The sequence below is a fragment of the Nothobranchius furzeri genome, chromosome 10, assembly GCF_043380555.1.
Source record: "Nothobranchius furzeri strain GRZ-AD chromosome 10, NfurGRZ-RIMD1, whole genome shotgun sequence".
Taxonomy (NCBI): Eukaryota; Metazoa; Chordata; class Actinopteri; order Cyprinodontiformes; family Nothobranchiidae; genus Nothobranchius; species Nothobranchius furzeri.
The window spans coordinates 38,400,376-38,422,845 of NC_091750.1; the positions used below are offsets into that span (position 1 = coordinate 38,400,376).

At 40.3% G+C, this 22,470-nt stretch overlaps 2 protein-coding genes across 3 annotated transcripts in view; both read right to left on the reverse strand.

The window, feature by feature from the left end:
* The window catches only part of slc39a14 (solute carrier family 39 member 14), a 57,775-nt gene that overhangs the window by 10,222 nt on the left and 25,083 nt on the right, over window positions 1–22,470 (reverse strand). Inside the window, exon 4 of one of the 2 annotated variants that reach the window (XM_015960275.3) lies at window positions 1,006–1,175. In XM_015960275.3, coding sequence (XP_015815761.1) covers window positions 1,006–1,175 — 170 coding nt within the window. Of the gene's footprint in view, window positions 1–1,005; window positions 1,176–1,609; window positions 1,780–22,470 lie in introns of both variants that reach the window. The other variant, XM_054731058.2, reaches the window with a different exon arrangement.
* On the reverse strand, window positions 3,228–21,430 carry LOC139072194 (nucleolar and coiled-body phosphoprotein 1-like). Its single transcript, XM_070555641.1, has 11 exons — window positions 21,169–21,430; window positions 18,343–18,380; window positions 10,807–11,092; window positions 9,527–9,601; window positions 9,391–9,447; window positions 9,008–9,082; window positions 6,638–6,709; window positions 6,477–6,551; window positions 4,965–5,021; window positions 4,795–4,869; window positions 3,228–3,490 (listed from the first exon to the last, which is right to left on the reverse strand). The coding sequence occupies exons 1-11, from the start codon at window positions 21,218–21,220 to the stop codon at window positions 3,360–3,362; spliced, it is 993 nt and encodes a 330-aa protein (XP_070411742.1). The 5' UTR covers window positions 21,221–21,430; the 3' UTR covers window positions 3,228–3,359.

Genomic DNA, 22,470 nt, shown 5'->3' on the forward strand with positions numbered 1-22,470 from the left:
CGCGAGCGTGCGCGCGTGTGTGCGTGTGTGAGACTGGAGGAGGGTGTGTTGAATGGTTTCAGAACATCAGACCACTTAAAGAGTCCTAATGTAAAGACAAATGTCTGAAAGGTCTCCATGTGACTCGTCTTACACACCTAAAAATCCAGTTCTGACTTAAATATTCATCTTACTGTCATCTGCTAGGGCTGCACAATATATCGTAAATATATCGTTATCGCGATATCAGCATGCACAATATGCATATCGCAAAGAACAAGTAAATATCGCAAAGCCTGGTCAGCCCAAATGTTTGCTACACTTGATGCGTTCTGTCAATCAAACGGAAGCATTTTGTTTATCTAACAAACCAAATAGAGCTCTTCACCCATTTGGCCAATTGGGTGGGTTCTCGTAGGTTAGAGTCCCGCCCCCGACACTTAATTTTGATGGTTAGCAAACACCTGAGTTAGCTTTGTTCCGCTCTTTCTGCTGATTCTGCTTTTCCCGGGATCCACTGATCGCCTTTTCGTGTTTATTTTCCCTTTCCTCACATCTTTAGCTTTTCTCATTTTTATGATTTATTTATTTTTGATTATTTTTGTTCCCGAGTTAAGTTTTTATTCATCGCAAGTGATCTCGTCATCGCAATTTTAATCACTGTTACCGCATGTCGCAGGTTTTCCTAATATGGTGCAGCCCTACCATCAGGTAATAAAAAATACAGAAAAACAACCACAGATGTTATTCAACAGCTTTAGAATAAAGGTGAAGCTCATATTTAACAGATTTTTTTATATTTTTGTTTGCTCTAAATATGAGTTCAACATCCCAAAATAATGACGAGTCATGAAGTAGATCGTGTGCTGTTTGCAGGCTTGAGTTACAAAAACAGCACCAACTGGTGACATTGGAGTCATAAACGTCCCAGCGAGTGTTTTTGACATGATGTGAAACCATCACTCAGCATGTTTCGATGGAGCCAGTTTCCTTGAGGCCGTGTGAGTCGCCGCGGCAACACGTTACCTCTGGGATGAGCTGAAACAGAGCGTTGGAGTACAGCGTGCCGATGGCCAGGGCTATGAAGTACAGCAGCAGCCGCTTGTAAAAGGTTTTCCTCATGAAGGGCACCACACTCGCCCCGATCAGCGAGCACAGAGAGATCAGCGTCACACACAGGATCCCATAACCCCACACTGATCAGAGGAGAGCGGCGGAGGAGAGAGGGAGGGAGAGAGAGACAGGTAGTTAGATCTGATTAAATCCCAAGCATAGGAGACACCATTAATTAACCCTAGGAGGAGAGGACTGAATGATGATCCCTCTGCAGAGACAAGAAGCTCCTTATCCTGGGAAAAGTGACACCAGCTTCCTGCATCTGGACGGAATAATCAGCTCCTCTGGGAAACGGCATTTAAGCTCAGAGCCGTTCCTTCTGATCAGCCAGAGGAGAATGAGGTAAATTACACAGAACCAGTGACCCAAAGCGCTCCGGTGTGACCTCTGAGTAAACACCGGCCCCCCCACCACGGGTTTATGCTGCAGCCGTAGAAAACAAGAATCAAGCCCAGAAGACAGGAAAAGACTGAACGCTGGCGGAAGGAGCCAAAAATGATGCTGGAAGTCAAACCTCAGGCAGGAGCTGCAGCACGGCAGTGGAGAAGAGCGTGCCGACGGCGAGAGCGATGAAAAAGCTGAGAATGTGTTTCATAAAACTCGTCTTCAGCAGCGGGATGATGAAGAGTCCGGTGAGGGCGAAGGCATTGATCACCGTCACGCTCAAGAAAGAAAAGCCCCACACTGGTGTCGGGATGAAGAGCAACAGTAAAACACAGCTTTACATTTCAGACAACTCAGTCAGTCCACCTTAAATCAGTCCACCTTAAAAGGATTCCTTTTAACGTTATCAGCTTAGAATAACGACAGAAAACCAAAAAGGTTTTTCATTAAAGTAAAACAACAGAAACGTTCCACGAATGAGTTCAGCTGAAAACAACAAGGGCCGCTTTCCATTTAGCAGTTTCACAAACCCTAAGCTGTGTCTGTTTACTCAGACGTGTTAATAAAACAACACGTCAACTTCCTGCTGCTATCCCCCTAACACACACACACACACACACACACACACACACACACACACACACACACACACACACACACACACACACACATACATGTTTTTATGGGTTTGTGTGGACTAAGTTTTCTGAGTTTTTTGTGTGGACCCTGACTTCCACTATAGCTAGAATGGTGCAAAAATTATGTTTGCCTCTAGGTGGGAGTAGAGATTCAGAATGTCACCTAAAATATGGGAAAACTCAAACTAAAAGCTTGTATTTATTTACAGTCATTGTGTGGACATACTCCTGTTGCCGGGCAGATTTGCGCTTTTCTTCACATCAAAATTTCTATTCAAACCAAACTATCTCATGCAAAATTTATATAAATACACATAGATACATATGCATACACACAAATACATACACACACACACACACACATATATATATATATATATATATATATATATATATATATATTATTTTTTTGACAGTTTGATAGATACAAATTAATTTTTTATTAGATGGATATATAGATAAATATATAATGTATTTGACACAGATAAAAATGAATTTATTAGACAGACAGACAGAGACCGATAGACAGATAGACGATAGATAGACGATAGATAGACAGACAGACAGACAGACAGACAGACAGACAGATAGATAGATAGATAGATAGATAGATAGATAGATAGATAGATAGATAGATAGATTCTAGCAAGTTTAGCAGCTACAGTGCTGGGATTTTTACATTTATCTATTACATTTTATTTGTCAAGTACAAAAATTAAATCATTCTTCCCGATTTTTACGTTTAGATTATATATAAACTTTAGACTAATTCATGCAGTTTCATTAAAAAGAAACAATTTCTTTGCAAAGCATCCTTTTATTAAATTAAACAGAAAAACAAGGATTTTTTTAAAAATCCTATAAATAGCTGGACATTTTAAATGACAGATTTCGTTATTTTAACTTCAATTGCTTTTGAAAAATAAACTGGGGGAAAAAGTGGCTTTTAAAATGTAGTTTTTATGATTGTAGCCAGTGTGAACATACATCTGTTCCAAATTTAAAAAAATATATATATATATAAAAGCTTAGAAACATGCCTAGCATCAACACACCTAGGCCTCATTGTGTCACACCAAAAGAACTCCACCTCACAACACTGAGACATGTGAACCACGAACAATCATGCGAACGCAAACAGTTTACAACCGTTTCCTCTTCTGTGCTGTGATGGAGTTGTAGACATGGTTTTTAATATCTTTCCAGGTTCTATACTTGAGCACTGGCTCTGTCTTAAGTGCCTTAAGGTACTTTACCAGGAATGGTCTCTAAGGTTATGTACTTTCCAAGCTGTCGCCATACTGCTGCTTTCTCAGCTGAACTCCAAGGCCTTTTTTTCACCCCTTGTTTGGTGAGAAGAAGCTGATCCAGTTCTGCAACAGAAATCACAAGTAGGAAATATTTAAGGATGTTTGATGGTTAGGGATATTTATTATCACTTTTCAATTAGTTTTAAATATATGAAGCAACTGAAACTGTATTAATGCATTATATTCTAAGTCTCAAAATATATATTATTTTGCTCGCTAATAAATTTGGTAATACTAATACATGACTTGGATCTTATGATACAACATAGTATATTGCAACAAAATGAAAAGTGTCATACACTTATTTTAACTGCAATTTTTCTTGATTCTGTTTATATATATATATATATATATATATATATATATATATATATATATATATATATATATATATGTATATATAACCCTAACCCTAACCCATTGAAGACAGTATTAAACTATAATGAGCGTTTGTCAGCTGTCTCATACTCATTATTTGTTCACGTAACGTAGTTTAGGACTTTAGAGAGAGAGAGAGACGCCTGTCATCCTTTTCAGAAGCTCAGGGCGGGCTGCTGTGAGCTGGTTCTGACCCAGAAACCAGCTAGACTGGGCTGCTGGTATTTTTTAAAAGCTGCCCATCCTCTTCTGGAGGTCGGGGCGGGCGGTCCGACCCTGATCTACGCTCCAGAAGCCCGCAGGTTATTTTCAAAAGCCTCCCCTCTGAGGATGGCATGCTTGTTGAACTCCATCACATCACTGGGATTGTAACCCTCTGGTCTGAAGTGTTCACCACAACGACCGCATTTTTTTAAGCTGAAGCAGAAAAGGAAGTCTCATATTTTCAGCTGCAAAAAATACCTCCAATGCACAGAAGATAGTGCTGTTGTTTTTCTTATTTGGAAACCCGAGGACTCGATGTCCATATAGGCTGGAGTTTGTATACCCACCACAAACAATAGTTTATCAAAATGAACACAATTCTAAACTAGTGAACACACACACTGACTCAATAACATGATCTCTCTACCCTAAAACTACCTACCTGCCACACTGAGCTGAGGCAGCGCCAAGCTTATGACTCCCTCTGGCTATATCAGAGGCTAAGATTTAGAAAAAAAAGAGTGTTTGTAGAAGCTTTGCTGAAAAATAGCACTTCTTACTTTAAAATTTATGCGGTTATGTACTTTAAAACTCATAAGCATTTCAAATTGTACTTTTTGGACAGCATTTTACATGAATTTTAAAAAATAACCTGCAATTTGCTCTTTAATGGCCTTGGTTGCTGGTGGTGGTCAAAGTGAACCGGCGGTGCCTAATGTGCTTGTCAGTAGGAGCCACAACTTTTAACACAACATGAGCCCAAAGACACAAATGTAGAAATGTACCTGTCTTCTTTTTCTTCTTGAAGCCCTCTGTTGGTTCTGCAGATTTGGAGCTTTGGCTCAACAGTTTTGCCTGATCTGAAAAAAAAAACATGCAGAACATATTGGTAACCAATATGATAGCAACAAGATTTATGTAACATCAGACTTCAGTAAGCCTTGTGCTATCTCACCATCTGAATCTTCAGCTGATTCAACAATCTTTCTTGGCCTTTTTCCTTTGTAGGTCCCTTCAATGAGGTGAAAAACAACTGTAAGTTTAAGGTTTGACTTCATCTAGTTTTGACTCACATGAGACAACTGTAGGAGATAATGGCAAACAGTAGTTGAGCTCTGAGGAAAAAACAATCTTAGGTCATGCACATATTGATGAAACACTTTGAAGCCTTTAATTGTGTTTTGTTTTATTCTAGAAGAGGGAAAACAATTATTACAATTAGAAGTCCATTTCATAAAACAATATTGCCACTATGCCGCAAAAACTGAGCTGGTATCAGGAAGCATTTAGTTGTTCATAAGTGGACAGTCTGAGGCAGCAATGTGGCATGATCATGTGTTTTTTACTAATGATTATGTGATGGCGGTGGGGGCGGTTCTTCAGACTGTTGACGTGCTGTCACTTGCTTTTATCTTGATTGAACCAACGCTCCTTAAAGTGAGAGTAACACCTAAATCAACTTGTTTTGCTGAAAACCTGTATGGATTAGTGTCTAATAGTGCTGTAGACATGCATAATCATTATTGTGGCAGTTTAGTGCAACTTATTTAAAATGTAATAATTCTGCCTAAAGCCATAATTCTATCTCTATCTTCAGGTTAATTCTCTGCTCCGCATGGATTTAGAATCAGCCACAGCTGATGGCTATAGAGCTGCAGGGTGACGTTGTCTGTACTGAACTACGTGGCTGTACTGCACTGGACTCTAGCTGAGTCTCGGCCGCAACTCCACCCGGCTCAACCACTCACCTGCTGATATGACACGTTATGGCTCGGAGTCACTCGCCTCCTTAAAAAATCCAACTCCTCCTCTTTCTTTCTTTTAGAGATCAAGGTGGACAGATAGTCTTCCAGCCTGAGTTTGTTTCTGTGTTTTCTCTTCTCCTGAGTTGTGAGACTTATGTGTGTGTGTGCTCGTTTGCACGCATGAGTGTGCGCGCAGTTGTTAACGACTCGTTTTTTCGACTGAGAAACTCGGAGAGCACACATGGGGAGGCTGAGTGGGGTGCTGTCAATCACTACCTCAGTCACTCTCTTGTTCCTCCAGGTGACACCTCCTTTAGAAGCATTTTTCTAATAGGAAGTGTGAGTGACCCAAAATTACTGACTACCAACTTCCTCAGAGGAGTTAGTTTTTTTGTAAAATCATTGCAGTTTCTGTGTAAGGTGTATTGATGCTCCTCAATATGTTACTGCTACTACATTCAAGAGAAAGGGAGGCAGACAACAAGGATGAGATGCTAAAGACCTGCAGGAGTATGAGAGGAGTTAAGTTCCTGCCATTAACCAGAGGGATGCAGGTTCACACAGCGTTCTGGCTGTCACAGTCCTGCTTTTGGGCAACACACTTCACCCACATTGCTTGCTGGTGGTGGTCAAAGTGAACCGGCAGTGTCTAATTTGCTTGTCAGTAGGAGCCACAACTTTTAACACAACATGAGCCCAAAGACACAAATGTAGAAATGTACCTGTCTTCTTTTTCTTCTTGAAGCCCTCTGTTGGTTCTGCAGATTTGGAGCTTTGGCTCAACAGTTCTGCCTGATCTGAAAAAAAAAAACAAAACATGCAGAACATATTGGTAACCAATATGATAGCAACAAGATTTATGTAACATCAGACTTCAGTAAACCTTGTGCTGTCTCATCATGTGAATCTTCAGGTGATTCAACAATCTTTCTTGACCTTTTTACTTTGTAGGTACCTTCAATGAGAAGAAAAACAACTGTAAGTTTAAGGTTCGACTTCATCTAGCTTTGACTCACATGAGAAACAAATGTAGATGATGGCAAACAATAGACCTTTGAGAAAAAATTTGATTAAAGTGTAACCTTTATTTAATGTTTATATAATTCATGTGTTTGTTATTTCATTATTTTGGTCAGTACAGTAATGCTTGTGATTATGTAGATTTGAGTTCTGGGTAAAAGAGGCTGATCTGTTTACAACACCTACTGGTGGATTAGGGGAAAGAAGACATGCTGTGTTAACAGAAAAGCGTAGGAGAGAAAAAAGGAGGAAGTGGAGTAGCAGCGGCTAACTGCGCGTTTGAGTTTTCTGTCCTGCCGTTCGGAAATAAAGAAGAATTATAAAACCCAACTGTAGCCTGTCTACCATGTACTACCGAGAGCCGGCAACCTATCTACAAAATAACGGTTACAAAAGTCCTCTTCTAGAAGAGAATACCAAATTTTACAATTATAGGCACACTATGACTCTGCACCTGTTTCTGGATGAAAGACTACATCACTGAACTCACACAGAGTCAAAACTGGCCTGTATACCTATATACCCCTTCATTACTGGCTCCCCAAAGAGCAGTGTGTTGAGCCCCTCCCTCTTCTCTCTGTACACCAAATTACCCATCAAACCATCATCAAATATGAATAAGACACAACCATCATTGGACTCATCTCTGAGGAAGATGAGTACACAAAGTGGAGCTAGTGCAGTCCTTCAAATTCCTGGGCATTAATCTCTCTGAGGACCTCACCTGAAAATTACACCACCCAGCAAAGGCTGTACTTTCCCCTGGATGGATCTGGTTAGTGAGCTACATCTTTCTGGCCTGTGAGCTGCATATTGTGGACCGCTAGACGTAATTGTTTTCACTAAATTCTAGGGATGCTCTATATTGTCTTTTTTACCGATATCTGATCTACCAACATTGTCGACTCGTAATTTCCTATAAAAATGCTCGATATATGCTCTCACAAAAAAAGCAAAACTAAAACATTTTAGGTTTTCAACATCTCTGATCATTTATCATGCATGCTTATATTTTAAACATTTTCTGTGCAAAATGACAACTACTTCAATAAGTAACAGGAAAAGTGCCATATTGATATTGTCTCCAACAGCAGCTGAATCTGTTTCTCCCCAAGTGAGACACTAAGATGGTGTATTAGTTGGTAATGGATTTTTTCTTAATCTGTAAATTGCAACTAAGATGATAAAACATTTATAAAGATCTTTAGATGAGAAAAGTAAGCCTTGGGTGAATATTCTTTTTGTTGGTTTAGTGGTTTTAGTGGTAAAAGTTGGGTCATTAAACGACTGAAAACGATACATATTTTCCGATATTAAATTTTAATGGCGATATCGGCCAACATTAATGTTAGACCAATATCTGACATCCCGTCATGCCATCAGGATGCAGTGTAGTATCATATGTGCTTCTCGTCATTAGACAGTACTGAGCTACAGCCAGAGCTGCTGTCCTTAAGTTGTATTAAGCTCGGAGCGGTGCGCTGTTTGAGAGTGACTACTGCACAATGGAAGAAAAAGCACCGCAGAATGGCAGTGGAGAGGTTTACTCAAGAAAATTGCTGCACACCAGCGCACACCAGGAGAGGATCAGCCACGAAGCAGCTGATTCGATGTGCTCCTCATTCGACTTGCGAGATCACATGATCCCTAGAGACTTCACAAGCTACAGTTTATTTATGCCGTCCGCCATTAAACCAAAAAGAAGGAAATCACGTTGTTATCACTGTTTGATGTCATATATGATGGAATATGATACTAGGAGTAAATAAGCCAATCACACGTAGGCTTCATTTATGTGACATTGCATCGCTGCAATACTTTTACCATGGATTTTACACTGAAACTGTGTGTGATTTCCCGTCTAGCCCAACGGTAACTGCGGAAATTGGTGCATCCCAGGAGTGGCTCACAGAAAAATTAGAACACGATCTTATCTTTAGCGCCTCGGCATGCCGCTCCTGGGCCGCGTCTGAAAATTGCCGTGACGCAGCTTGTTTGTGACACTCCATATACTATTATGGACTCTATTGCAAGCGGTGCCACGCCGCTGGCGTTCCACGGCGTTGGCGTTCCACGGCGCTTTTGCTGCCAGTGTGCAGTAGGCTTGAGAGTTCAGCATGGTGTGTATATGCAAATCTTTAAACTAGCAAAAATGAAATGAGTATATGATAAAATACACAGAAATTTAAACCCAACACCCAACAGCACAAAGACAAATGAAGAAAAAATGTACCTATCTTATATTTCTTCTTGATGTCCTCTGATGGTTCTGCATATTTTGAGCACTGGCTCAGTGGTTCTCCCTGATCTGAAAAATAAAGAACATTCAGAATATATTAGTAACCAAAGTGAATCAACTACATTTATGTACCAAATCACACTGCAGTGAGTCTACGGGTTTCAGCAAGAAGGAAAGAAAAGCTGTAAAGACAGTAGTGAGAGCAGTCATGTTGTCTGGTTAAGAAACGGCATAAACGAAGAAAAGACGGGAGGTAGAAGAGGTTGCAGAGCTCAAAATGTTGAGGTTATCTTTGGGAGTGATGAGGATGGAAAGGATCAGGAACGAGTGTCACATCTATGTAAAATCCATCTGCAGTGAACCTTGTGATGTCTCACCATCTGAATCTTCAGCTGGTTCAACCTTCTTCCTTGGCCCTTTTCCTCTGTACGTCACTTCAAAGAGAAGAAAAACAGTTGTAAAATCAAGTGTGACCTTATGATCATTAGGTACTTTAGCCAAGCAAAAATTTACCTCTTTTTCCTGCTGTCTGTCTGTGATCATCTGATGGTTCTGCTCTTGTGGGCCTCTGAGTCAGAATGTCAGGTTCTACAAGACAAAACATTCATGAACATCAATCCTGTCTGACAGATACCAAATAAAATACTCAAATGTTATCAAATAAGTAAGAAAAAAACTTTTTTACCTCACTAAATCCTACAATAATTTTTTAATGCCATAAAACTAAAATAACGAACTGACCCCTTCTTTCCACCGGAGCCGTCAGCAGCACGTTACTGCAGCAGCACGTCTTGCTCGCGTAAGCTGCTGCTTGGCCCTTCCCACGAGACGCGAAGCAGCAGGGGAGCAGCTGTCACCGACAGAGCACGAAGTCACACAAGTGACTTCGTCAGTAAACACAAGCAGGAGAAAACTACAACATGGCTCCAAAAGGTTTGTGTTTTATGTTCTGTCCTTTTTATAATCGCCAATACGGACCTGAAAAACAAAGGAGACCGCTAGCTAGGTGATAACTTCTCACGGGGCCGCACAGTTAGTAACTTTTTTTAAAGTAAAGCAACCGGAAGGCAGTACATTTCTTAATTCTGAAAATCTCGGGAGCTTCGCTCCGTTTCCGCGTCCGATTTCCTGTCTTTCCTTCCCCCAAAATGTCGAACTTGACCCGTTTCAGAGGCGTTGCGCGTAGAAAATAGAACCGGCGCATAAGGACGGCAACATGCTGCTGACGGCTCCGGTGGAAAAGATTCTGTTGACCACAGCGGTTCCTTTCAGCAGCTAAGACGTGCTGCTGCAGTAACGTGCTGCTGACGGCTCCGGTGGAAAGAAGGGGTAATAGTCAATGGATAACTGAAAATCAATGAGAACTGTTACAGTTGATCACTAAGCAAAACATTTTTTCAATTCTACAAATCGTTTAGTTCCACTTTTCTGTTCTTATCTCATACAGAGTAGCAAAGTTTCTGTTTTTAGCTTATTTTGCTGACAGTTTCAGCTACTTCCCGAAGGTGACAGGAAGTACCCAAAACTGTCAGCAACATAAGGTAAAACATAAACTTTGCTACTCTGTATGAGACAAGATCAGAAAAATTGAACTAGAAAAGAAACACAGAAAGAACATAAGGAGTTTTAAAGAAAAATACTAATATTTTTTTTCTCTGTGGCATTCTATTTCTTTCACATATACACAATTTGAATTAGTATCTCAAACTATTGACTATTCATTTGAAATGTGACTGAACACATGGTCATCATTTAGCCTTTAGTGCAAGTTTTAACGGTAACACATGACCTACCCTCATCATCTTCATATTCCTCCGGATTTTCTTCCTCAGTATCTGCATTGTAATGCATGTCCAGAGCTTCATTTCTTTTACCACTGTCCATCAGTGTCTTCTGTTCATGAACATAGCTTTGGCTGAGAGAGGTTTTGCCAGGGTTTTTTAATGCATCATGTGTCTTCATGAGCTTAGGCTGTGAAAAGGTTAGTTCATCCTCTGAGGAAGGAGGAGCTGATGGGATATAATCACTGTCCAAATCATGGCTGGAGTCTGAGAGAAAGTCCTCTGAAGCAGAAAGCTCCTGAAAGAAATAGAGCAAAGACTCAAGTTTAGGACAGGAATTTCTAAACCACAATTCTTAACTTAACCTTTAATTACACTTCAGAAAAATATTTCCAGCTGCTGACTTTGGTTCATTCTTGCACTTCTTACCTTGCTGCTGTATTTTCAAAAAATTTTCTCCAAAATACGTTTAGCTCTAATATAGGGCTGAACGATAATTCAATAGTTCAATATATCTATCGATAGACATGTGGTGCGATAGATAAAAAAACTGGTCAATAAAACTTCAATTAAAAAGTTTCATTTTTTCATTATAACCTATCAGGTAGCAGCATACTAGACTCACTACTTAAGCTTGGTTTATGCTTGACGCATTTACTTTCCGCTTGGTGATGCGGCTCGCGGAAGAAACGCGCTTCACAAATTGCAGTGTTTATGGTTCATGTGGCTTGTCTCTGCGGTGAGCCAATATTCTCCCAAACTGAATGGGGCAGCATGGAGCTCTACGGCATGCATCCAACACTACACCATAGAAGAAGTAAAAATTACTGTTGTTTACAACATGGCATTCCAGCATTTTTTAACAGCATCCTCATCTTTTCTGACAGTGCGAGCTATTTCTCTCCAAAAATTATTAACAACATGTTGATCACGGTGATCTCTGAGAGCTGAATCATACAAATGTCTATTTACGAACCTCTGCCATACTAGTTCTTGCCAGTCCGCCATGTTTTTCCGCGTCCGACCGTCCGCGTGGTTAGAAAATTTCCTAGGTGTGCGTTGCGGAAAGTTTGGGCCGTGCGGAGGCGCGGTGGAGGGGCGTGGTTGTTAAAATGACGGAGCTTTTCCGCGTGGAGCCGTGCGGACCTCGCGGACGCGTCAAACATTAACCAACCTTCACTCCTAACCAATCAAAACCACAGACTCGGCACGCTACGTCACCAGGCCCTCCCCTCTCAAACCAAAAGAGAGCGAAAGGAAGCAAGATGTCTAGGGCTGCCATGATTAGTCGACTCGTCACGACAACGCAGACAAATAAAATAAACCTTATTGTATAAACAATTTTTTAAAATGTCGCCTGCTGCGGCACGTTGGGCTTTTGCTTCCTGCCTCTCTGCTCAGCCACCACTTTGGCTCCAAGGCGCATGCGCAATGGTGGCCATCCAGCTCAGCCTTCATCATCGGAGAAAGTGTCGAGTCGCAACATATCTGAAAAGTTTGGGAGCATTATACTAATTCAAAAGAAAGCCACATGGTGCAAACTCTGCAAAGCAAAACTCTTTCACAGGAGCACATCGGCGATGCACGAGCATCTTAAGAGGAAGAACAGAGTCGCCTCGGTAAGTTTACCTCTTGTTAGCAGCTGACATCAACAGAGTTTGTTTATGTTTATGTATTTAGCAGACGCTTTTGTCCAAAGCGACTTACAAGTGATAATCGGCATGTTGCCCTTGAACAACAACAACAACAACAACTTGACATCAGTCATGGGGAGGAGGGAACAAGGAGTGTACAGTAGAGAGGGGGACGGGTGCAGGGAAGGTGCAAGTTTAGAAGATGCTCTCTGAAGAGCAGGGTCTTCAGGAGTTTCTTGACAATTGAAATGGAAGCCCCTGTTCTGGTAGTGCTTAGTAGGTCATTCCACATTTGTGAAACGATGCATGAGAAGAGTCTGGATTGTCCTGAGCGTGGTGTAGGCACTGCTAGTCGACGATCCTGTGATGACCGGAGCGGCCAGGTCGAGACGTAAGCCTTTGCAAGAGGATTCAGGTAGATGGGAGCCGTACCATCTCGGACTTTGTATGCTAGTGTTAGCAGTTTGAATTTGATGTGTGCTGCTAACGGTAGCCAGTGGAGCTCAATGAACAGAGGGGTGACTTGTGCTCTTTTTGGCTATTTGAAGACCAGACACACCGCTTCATTCTGGACCATTTGAAGAGGTCTCACAGTACAGCCTGGAAGACCAGTTAGAAGGGCATTGCAGTAATCGAGGCGGGAAATGACAGTAGATTGCACCAGGACCTGAGTGGCATGTTGTGTTAGGTATGGTCTGATCTTTCGTATGTTATACAGCGCAAAGCGGCATGAACGAGCAACAGAGGCAACACGATCTTTAAAGGTCAGGTGTTCATCCAGATTTCGAACTGCCTTTGAAGGAGCCAGAGATAGGAAGTCATTTTGGATTGAGATATTGTGCTGTATGGATGGGTTTGCTGGGATGACAAGTAGTTCAGTTTTAGAGAGGTTGAGTTGGAGATGGTGGGATTTCATCCATTTTGATATGTCAGAGAGACAGTTTGATATTCGTGCAGAGACAGTGTGGTCGTCCGGTGGAAATGACAGATAGAGCTGGGTGTCGTCTGCATAGCAGTGGTAGGAGAAGCCATGTGATCGAATTATCTCACCCAGTGAGGTGGTGTATATGGCAAAGAGAAGAGGTCCTAGAACAGAGCCCTGGGGGACTCCTGTGGCAAGATGGTGCATGGTAGAGGATTGTCCAAGCCAAGATACAGTGATCCCTCGCTACTTCGCGGTTCGTTTATCGTGGATTCACGACTTTGCAGATTTTTTCTTTGGAGCCTTATTCAAGGGAAATTCGCCGATTCGCGGAATTTTTCACCGATTCGCCGTATTTTTCTGTCATGTTTTGGGGTAAGTGTCTAACCAAAGACATACAGAATCAGACTCGAGTCGAGGTAAAAGATAAACAATAATTTTATTTCTTTAATGATGAGAACTGAGGGCGCACTGGTGATCCAGTGGAGGGTAAACCAGGAAGCGGCAAAATGCGGAAGTTCAGGGTGAATGTGGAGTTGAGCCGGGGTGATATCCAGAGGCGAATTGTAGATTTCCAGGTGGCAGAGTAGACGGATGAGGAGGACGAGGTAACGGAGAGGGAGCGTGAGCACGGTGGAGAGCGGGACGGCAGAGCGGAGTTGGTATCCAGGCAGCGAACCGGTGAGTATCCAGAAGTCTCCAAGATGGGAGAGAATCCGGAGGAGAAGCGAGTCAGGCAGTAGTTAATCATACGGCGTGGTATCTGGATAACCGTCCTCCTTTTAAAGCCGTCCCGCTGATCAGGCTGATGAGGATCAGCTGCGCTCCCTCTCCTGTTAAATAAATACTGTAAATATGGTGTCCCTACTTCGCGGATTTTCACCTATCGCGGCCAGGTCTGGAACGCATCTACCGCGATAAATGAGGGATCACTGTACACTAAATGATCGTCCTGTGAGGTACGATTCAAACCAGGCATGTGCTTTCTCTGTGATGCCCATGCTAGAGAGTGTGGACAAAAGGAAGCCATGTTTGACAGTGTCAAATGCAGCCGATAAGTCGAGCAGGATAAGCACTGAGGATTTGGCAGTTGCTCTAGCTTCTTTTAACCCTTTGGTGCATAATGGTCACTACAGTGGACAGGTACTCAAAATTGTTATTTATTTGTTTTTGCTATTAAGCAAAGCTGTTGAAGACTTTATTGTATTTGAGCCCCTCCATTTGGACTTCAGTAAGTCAAGCCAACATATTTCATGTTCAGAATGCACGTGGTCCACTAAGGTGGACCTGTAATAAATTATTTGTAAATTATAAAATTTTACAAAAAATATTTGTTGAAATTTGTTTCATTCACACCTAAAGATGAATGAAAAAAATTGTTAAAAAAATCATGGCTGAAGATTTCATAATTCATGCATCAACGGGTTAAGGATTCCATCACTGCTAAAAGAGCAGTTTCAGTGGAGTGGCCCTTTTTGAACCCAGATTGGTAAGGGTCAAGCAGACAGTTTTGTGAGAGGTATTCTGTGATCTGCATGAAAGCCACCTTTTCTGTGATTTTGGACAGAAAAAGGAGGAGAGAGATAGGTTGGTAGTTCTCCACATGATTTGGAGGAAGAGATGGTTTTTTTTTAGCAGAGGTTTAACCAGAGCATGCTTGACAGAGATAGGAAATCCGGATGTCAGTGAAGCGTTGATCACATAAGTGCCTGCTGCAGCTACTGTAGGAGCAATAGCTTGGAGCAGCTTAGTCGGAATGGGGTCCTGGGCATGTAGTAGGGCGGCTGCACGTGACAAGCTTGGACACACAGTTCTCAGTGAGAGGGGAAAAAGAGGAAAATGAAGCAGTAGGGCCTGAGATGGTTGGGCTAGAAGGAGATTGTGGAAGCGAATGTTCAGGAGTGGCCAGTTGAGTAAACTGATAGCTTATAGCTGCCAGTCAGTGAAGAATGAGGCAAAGGTGACTGCTGTTAGATTGTTGGTAGGAGGTGGAGAAGGAGGGTTGAGCAGAGTTTTGAATGTCGAAAATAGTTTTTTGAGAGTCAGTAGAGCTGAGAAGAGCTACTTGTGATTATAGCTGCAGCAACACCAGTAGAGATGGTGACGTTGTTACCTTTAGAACACGTTTGTATGTCACATATTTTTGCTCCAGTTACAAACGCTAATGATTGATTCCATCCCGCTACGTTAGAGTGGAGTTTACAGACATATATATGACAACAACCATCTACCAGGCTGGTCCCACTTCACCACCATGATGGAAAAGAAGAGTTACACAACTTTTAAGATGTGTGTGTGTGTCAGTTTCTCTCTAGATACAAATAAAATAAACATTAGAATAAAATGCATTTATGAAAAAATAAAAAGGTCGCTGACTGAACAATCAAGAAACCTAATAGTTTTAAAGCATAAAACATTTTCTTTGTGTTAAAACTTAACCTACTTTATTTGATTTAACAGAATTATTAATCTGGTAAATAAACTAACTTTAATATCTTTTATCTTTACACTAAAGCAGACCCTCAGAGCTGCCGATGATCCCTGACTGCTAATGTGTGGACTAGCCGTGCTACAAAGGCGTACCTTGGTGTGTCCTGCTATTTCCTGAGTGAAGATTGGAAGATGAAGCACTTCAACCTTGCCACCATGCCTCTTGTGAACACAAGTCATTTTTGGTTTTAGGTGCCTACCTCCATGTAGTTGTAGCATTTGTATCAACAGGTTACAAGTTAATTAAAGTTGTTTGCTAAGCTATCATCTTGTCTTTATTATTAGATGGCCCATAGCAGATCACACTTCAGACTAGAAGCTAATGATGGTATATTAGTGCATCCTGGTGCAATAAGCTAAACTTTTATAAATGACACGATTAGTCGACTACTAAAATAGCCATTTGTGGAAGCCCTAAAGACGTTGCAGCAAGAAGAGGCGGAGAAAAAAAAATCAAAATACCAAAAATAAAATGGCCAGGGGTGCATGTAAAATATTTTCTACATTTTAAAAATATATATATATATTTTTTTCAATAATTATCAATTATGATCAATTTAAAACAACATTTATCTACATACTTTTTTGCTATATCATCCAGCCCCACTCTAATAGGCCATTGGACGCTTTTCTTTAGACTTTCAGCCCCATGTGCTGAGAGTTCAGACTTTGGCTCCAAAATACAACTTGGCAGTGGCCAGAAAGAAATTTTGGCTTAATTTTGGGACAACAGTCTGTAAAGCTGCTGCCATGTGACCCCTGCACTTTATCATGTGACAGTAACATGAAGAACATCCTGCAGTCAACAGAGTTGCTCTGCTGAGCTCACACCTTTGTTACAGGACTTCTTGAGTCTTCTAGTCCGACATTAGTGCAGTAATGAGGGAGAACTACATCTATTCATCTTTCTATTCATGCATGCGCACTTTATACCTGCTTTATACATTTGGTGAGATGGAGTACATCTGGACAGGTCATCAGAGAACCAACACAACCATCTACACAGCTACTTTCACCTAATGCCATTTTAAATCGCTGTTTTAATGGTGGTATTAGTTAATGTGAGACACAAAGACTTAGCAGCACAGTAGATTGTTTTAGTAATGAACAGGTCATAGTGTGGTATTTAGCATGATGGAACTTGTGTGTAGAAATGTTCTTAAACATAACACGTCTGACCATGCGTACGAACAGCATCTAATAGTAAAATGGTGTAACCGTAGTATTGAAGGTCTCAGTCATCCACGATTCTTCCTCATCCACAAATTATTTTTACCCAATCAGTAATTATGTCTGTGGAGAAACAGTTTTTGTCGTGTAATTGATATTGGAACCGATAAAAAGGCATCTGTGACCGACGGGAAGCTGACATTGTAGCATGGTAGATCTGTTGTTGTTGGAAGATTTAGCAGACCGTGTTCTCTAGTGGACATTTTCCCTGTAGTGAGAATCTAGAGGTGCTTTTGAGTAGATGCTGCCTCCTGACAGAGATCCTTCTGGAGCTGTGACATGATTTGAGACCCTTTGTGGAGCCACTGACAAACCACACTAATCTAATTCCAGTCCAACTTTGTGATTTCTTGCCACTGGGACCTTCCAACATGAGTTAGCTGACAGACTGGGCCAATGCTGCCATCAGTGAGCTGCATTATGCCCTCATGAATACAGTGGCATTTTAATGGTGAAAAATCAGGCAGATTTTTTCCTATCTTGATTTGTTCTCAGTTTAACCCTCCCACTGTCCTAATGGGTGACCCCTGCAAGGAAAGTTGACCATTGAGCAGGATTGATGGTTTATCTCTTGAGGTCCACGTGGCAGGGGGTGAGGTGGTGCTTACTCCTCACCAATGCCAGCTGTTAGCTTTCTCAGCAACCTTACTAAAGGAACTTTTCTTTCCAGTACAGGAGGGGCCTCTGGTTTATTACGGTTAAAAAGCATTAATAAAGCTAGTTAAAGTTGGGTTGCTATAACACACTGGCAAATAATTTAGTTCCAAACCAAAACCTGAAATAATAGACAGCTAAAGAATATTCTAACCAGTAAATAGTTGTAAATTAAATTTTTCATATATGTTGGTAGTACGTCCATTCCAAGCATTAGCCTGACCCAGGTTCAGTTTACTGGCAATCACAGACGTTTTTAATTCAAACAAAGCTGTTTAGTGTCAGTACTGATTATGTTTGGTTAAAAATATAAATTTGTTATATATGATCTTGAAGTTATAAGTAGAAATGTCTAAACAAATTTAATACAACACTAAATCAGTGAATATTTTGTTTGATTACCAGCTGCCTTCTGCCTTCATGGTGACCAAAATCCTAAAGATGTTTCTAAAACAATTTTTTTGACAAAATAAAAAAAATTGTCTGTTATTTGTATTTTCTTTTCAAGAAAAAGAAGGGAGAAAAATAATAAAATTCAATTAGAATTTGGAAGAAAAAATCTGAGATTTTATTTTTAAGCCATATTTAAGTCCTATAGGATATTTAAGAAATACTTACCATTATCTCTTCCTGTTCTTCTTCCTTCTGCTCATTATCTACAAAAAAGAACATGTAAATGTGAAGGAATTTGCCCCCAGTGCATTCATTTCTAAGGTGCTTACCCAACTAAACAGCACATTTTATCAAGCTTTTTTGCAAAATCAGACACATGATATAGCATAATTAATATTTGAATATAATGAAACAAAATAAATTAAAATATAAAGTACAATCAGGAAGGCTAGAAAAGTCAATAGTAATCCCAAGTGATCTGTTTTCAATTGTACGCCCGTTGTGTTAACCGTAAGCTGAACAAAAACGGGCATAGTTGCTCACTCTGCATTGACTGTGGACAGTGAGGAGACCCATCCAATACAGCGACAAAGCTGTTACGTTCTCCAGTGGCCAATGGGGCATCTACGTATTCATGGCTATTATTGGAAGTATTTTCCTTGTTTTAGGTAATGCTTCCAGGGTTTTTCCTGGCTCAAACTGAGGCAGAGGTGGTACCATCTTGACCATGCACCAGCACATGCATATTGTGTGCATTCAACTGCCTCACTTTTTTAAAGGCAAAAATATTTTTTCATTAAGTGTTCTCATCTAAGTTTCTGTTGATTAATTGAATATCCCATTTGACAACGTTTCAAGTGAAACAAAACTGGTTTGCTGCTAAAACATTTGAAATAAAACAACAAAATTATCAGGCTGAAACAACAGACTTATTATAAAAGGTTCAATAATATGCATTAGATTGTGATTTAGTTCCTTTTTCCCATCTGATATTTAAAGTTTAAAATATTTTTTAAAAATCGACCTACATTTGAGTAACATTTTAGGTTTTCATTAATAACCCTCACCTTAGTCAAAATAACACATAAATATATCCAGTAAAATATAATGGATTTCATTAACATGCATTTGTATTGGAAATGGTAAGAACATTTAATTTCTGCTGCTAACAATGTAATGGTGGCATTAGGGTTGTCACGGTAACCAGTGTAGTGGTAAACCCCGGTAAAAAAGTGGACAATAATAATAATCGTCTTGTTTTAAAAAAATATATTATCTCGGTGGATTACCGTGGCTGCAATGTAGGCGCGGTGACCCTTACCGACCACCGTATCATCTGCTGCAGTTGCCTGCAGCACATGCGCACTTTGTTGTTTACAACCAAAACTTTCTTGAGGCTAAAGCCGAAATAATGGCCAGAGGAGGAGACGGCAGCGCTCAGGACATTTATTATCTCTCAGAGAAGACAAAGTTGGAAGTATGGGCATTTTTTTGGATATATGAAGAATGCCGAGGGACAGTTGATAGAAGACGGCTATCCTGTTTGCAGCACGTGCAGAAAAAGTGTCTGTGAAAGGCAGCAACGCTTCAAATTTCATGACACATCTGCGTGACCATCACCCACAACTCTACAGTCAACGCAAGGCAAGTTAACATTAGCATTTTAGCTAAAATGCGTGATCCGAGGATTTGGGTTGAGGGAGAATGCAACGATTCACTATATAAAGCAGCCACAGCGCCGCTACCTGCATATAAAAAATTGTCGCGGACACCCCCATATTGAAATGACGCTATGCATTACGGGGCTCCCAGGGGCAGATAAGAGTTGGTCTCTCACGTGGCGGCCACACAAATTTGAACGCAGGAAAAACCCTAGCTTCTCTTCTACAGCTGTATATTTAGTGTGTATTAAAAGTAAAATATGAAATAAAACTTGGCTGAGTGGAAGACAAAAATGAGCTATGAGTACTGCCGGTAACCGGCAGAATGCTGTTGTGGTTTAATGTTCACAAGCTTGGAGTCAACTTTATAGACCGTCTTAAACTATCAGCTGATTGTTTGCTTAACAGATTAAATTGTTCTCCTGTATGGGAGTCAGACAATTTCACTCTGTACAAGGAGCACAGGAGATGAGACTGAGCTGCAGGTTACAGTGTTAGTCTGTGCAGCTAAATTTTCCATCAAAAAGTACCATGTTCAATAAAATAATTTTATTTAAAAAATATTCATGTGTTGTGGTTAAAATTGTGGGTCCTTAGTGTAAAAGTTTCAAATACATTAGGCATTTTGACTGTAAAAATTAATTAACTTAATTCACTAACCTATCAGCAATACTTACAGCGTTTGTTTGTCAAATAAAAATCACAAAAAGATAATCTCACAGTGGTAAACTACTCAATGTCCACCCACAGGCTGTTGGCTTACTCAGTTACTGTACATTGACCATTTACTGCACACAGGTCTACAATGCAGTTTAGTATTAGTAATTACACATTACAGGTTGATGCAGCAGTTTATTTTCTTATTCTCTGTGTGACTTAAAATAATTAAAACTAATTAAACTGCTAATGCACCTCAGTGCTTTTTTGCTGGCATAGTTCCAGGATGAACGCACTTCCGGTAATCATTGTAGTTCTGGACCAGTACTGGTATGTTCAGAGAAGCAAACTCATAGATTGGAAGCAAATGTCTTCTTTACAGTTTGAATTGACTAGAAAGTCAAAGGCAATAGTTTGGGCTACAAGTCCTTTTGTCAATATGTCATGCTAAATCCCGGTTAGCAAGCTAAAACAGTGGGTTGAAGTTTGCAGCAAAGCAAGTACATTCAAAGCAATAAAAAGGATCCCTGCAGTGGTTTAAGGAATAAAGTAAGATAATTCAACTGTTCTGAAAACAAATAAAAGATAAAAATGATCCCCTGATTTTACTTTGTCAAGCTTACAACACGGGCTACACGAAACTACACCAGTTGTCAATCTTTTTGACAAAATAAACAAAATACATACACACAAACACCTCACACAGTTAACTATGAATAAAAATAAATCTTACCTGGTTTAGTTGCAGACTTTTTTCTGGTTCCAAACACTGAAACAGTTTCCATCTGCTTCTCCGATGCTCTGCAGCTGCGTGAATCCCCTCACTGATGTTGCTTTCAGGAGCACTGGGAAAGTTGAGAACTGCGTGCAGATCTCCACGTTTTAATAGATTAAAAATATTTCTTTTGAAAAATTGCTCATGTAATGACTTTTAAGGAAATTGTTATGCACTTTTTAACACAGTGTGAAATTTATATTTAAAAAGACAGGGTTCAGATTTGATGTTGAGTGTACTGGTAGTTACACATTTTCCTTGAATGCAGCAGAGGTTTAAGAGTTAGCCAGTCCACTGTTTAATGCCACCCATCCCCCACCCTGAGTTAGCCAGTCCACTGTTGAATGCCACCCATCCCCCACCCTGACTTCTTGTTGATGAGTGCCTCTGAACTCAAGAGAAACAACCTGTACAGAACAGTTTGGATTGAAAAGGGCCACGTCTCCCTCACCCTGCCTCAATGTTCATGACTTGACCCTGTAGAAAAAAACATTCCCCTTTACATTTTCAACTAGAAATAAAGACTAAAAAAAATTAAATGATTGGTTGTTTTTTTTTATCTGAAACCAAAATTTTTAAAAACACCTTCTTTTACATGCTTTTATTTTTAAGCTCACATAAAACTTAGCAAATGGGAGAACAGGATACAGGACTAACTTTGAGTTTAATATTCAATTACCTGTCGGTAAATTCTATTTCTAAATTTTTATTTGATATAAGTTCTTTAACTTCAGACTTGGACTTTCATCATAATGAACTATTGTGGGGCTTGATGGTGGTGAAATTAGTAGCAATGTTGCCTCGTAGCAAATAAGCCACCTGTTTCAATCCAGCTTGCGTGGCCTTTTTGTGTGGAGGTAGCATGTTCTCCCTATGTAAGCGCTGGTTTCTTTCCACAGACCAAAAACATGCACATCAATCAAGGTAACTGGTGAATCTAAATTGTCCCTAGTTATGAGTGATTATGCGACTGGTTGTTTGTCCCAGGGTGTGTCTCTGTGATGGACTGAGGCTTGTCCAGTGTTTCTCTTGCCCTGCAACACTAGTGAGAATGATGTAGTTAAAAAAATTATTAAATATTGTGAAGACTATTAAAATATACACATGAAACACAACCTATACTTTTTAAGTAATAATATATGTAAACTCCTTGATGAAAATATTAATTAATAGACTTCCTTCACATGTAGCAACACTATAAAACCACATGTAGACTACAATGAAAAAAATTGAAGCCAAAGATAAATGTATTGATGTGGT

Excerpts from the sequence above, each read along its gene's own strand:
- LOC139072194 (XM_070555641.1), bottom strand. The coding sequence starts at position 21,220 with ATGGAAACTGTTTCAGTGTTTGGAACCAGAAAAAAGTCTGCAACTAAA. Across the intron at positions 18,381-21,168 it reads AAAGTCTGCAACTAAACCAG|ATAATGAGCAGAAGGAAGAA; the intron begins GTAAGATTTATT and ends TCTTTTTTGTAG. Across the intron at positions 6,710-9,007 it reads CAAGAAGAAATATAAGATAG|GTACCTACAAAGTAAAAAGG; the intron begins GTACATTTTTTC and ends TTCTCATTGAAG.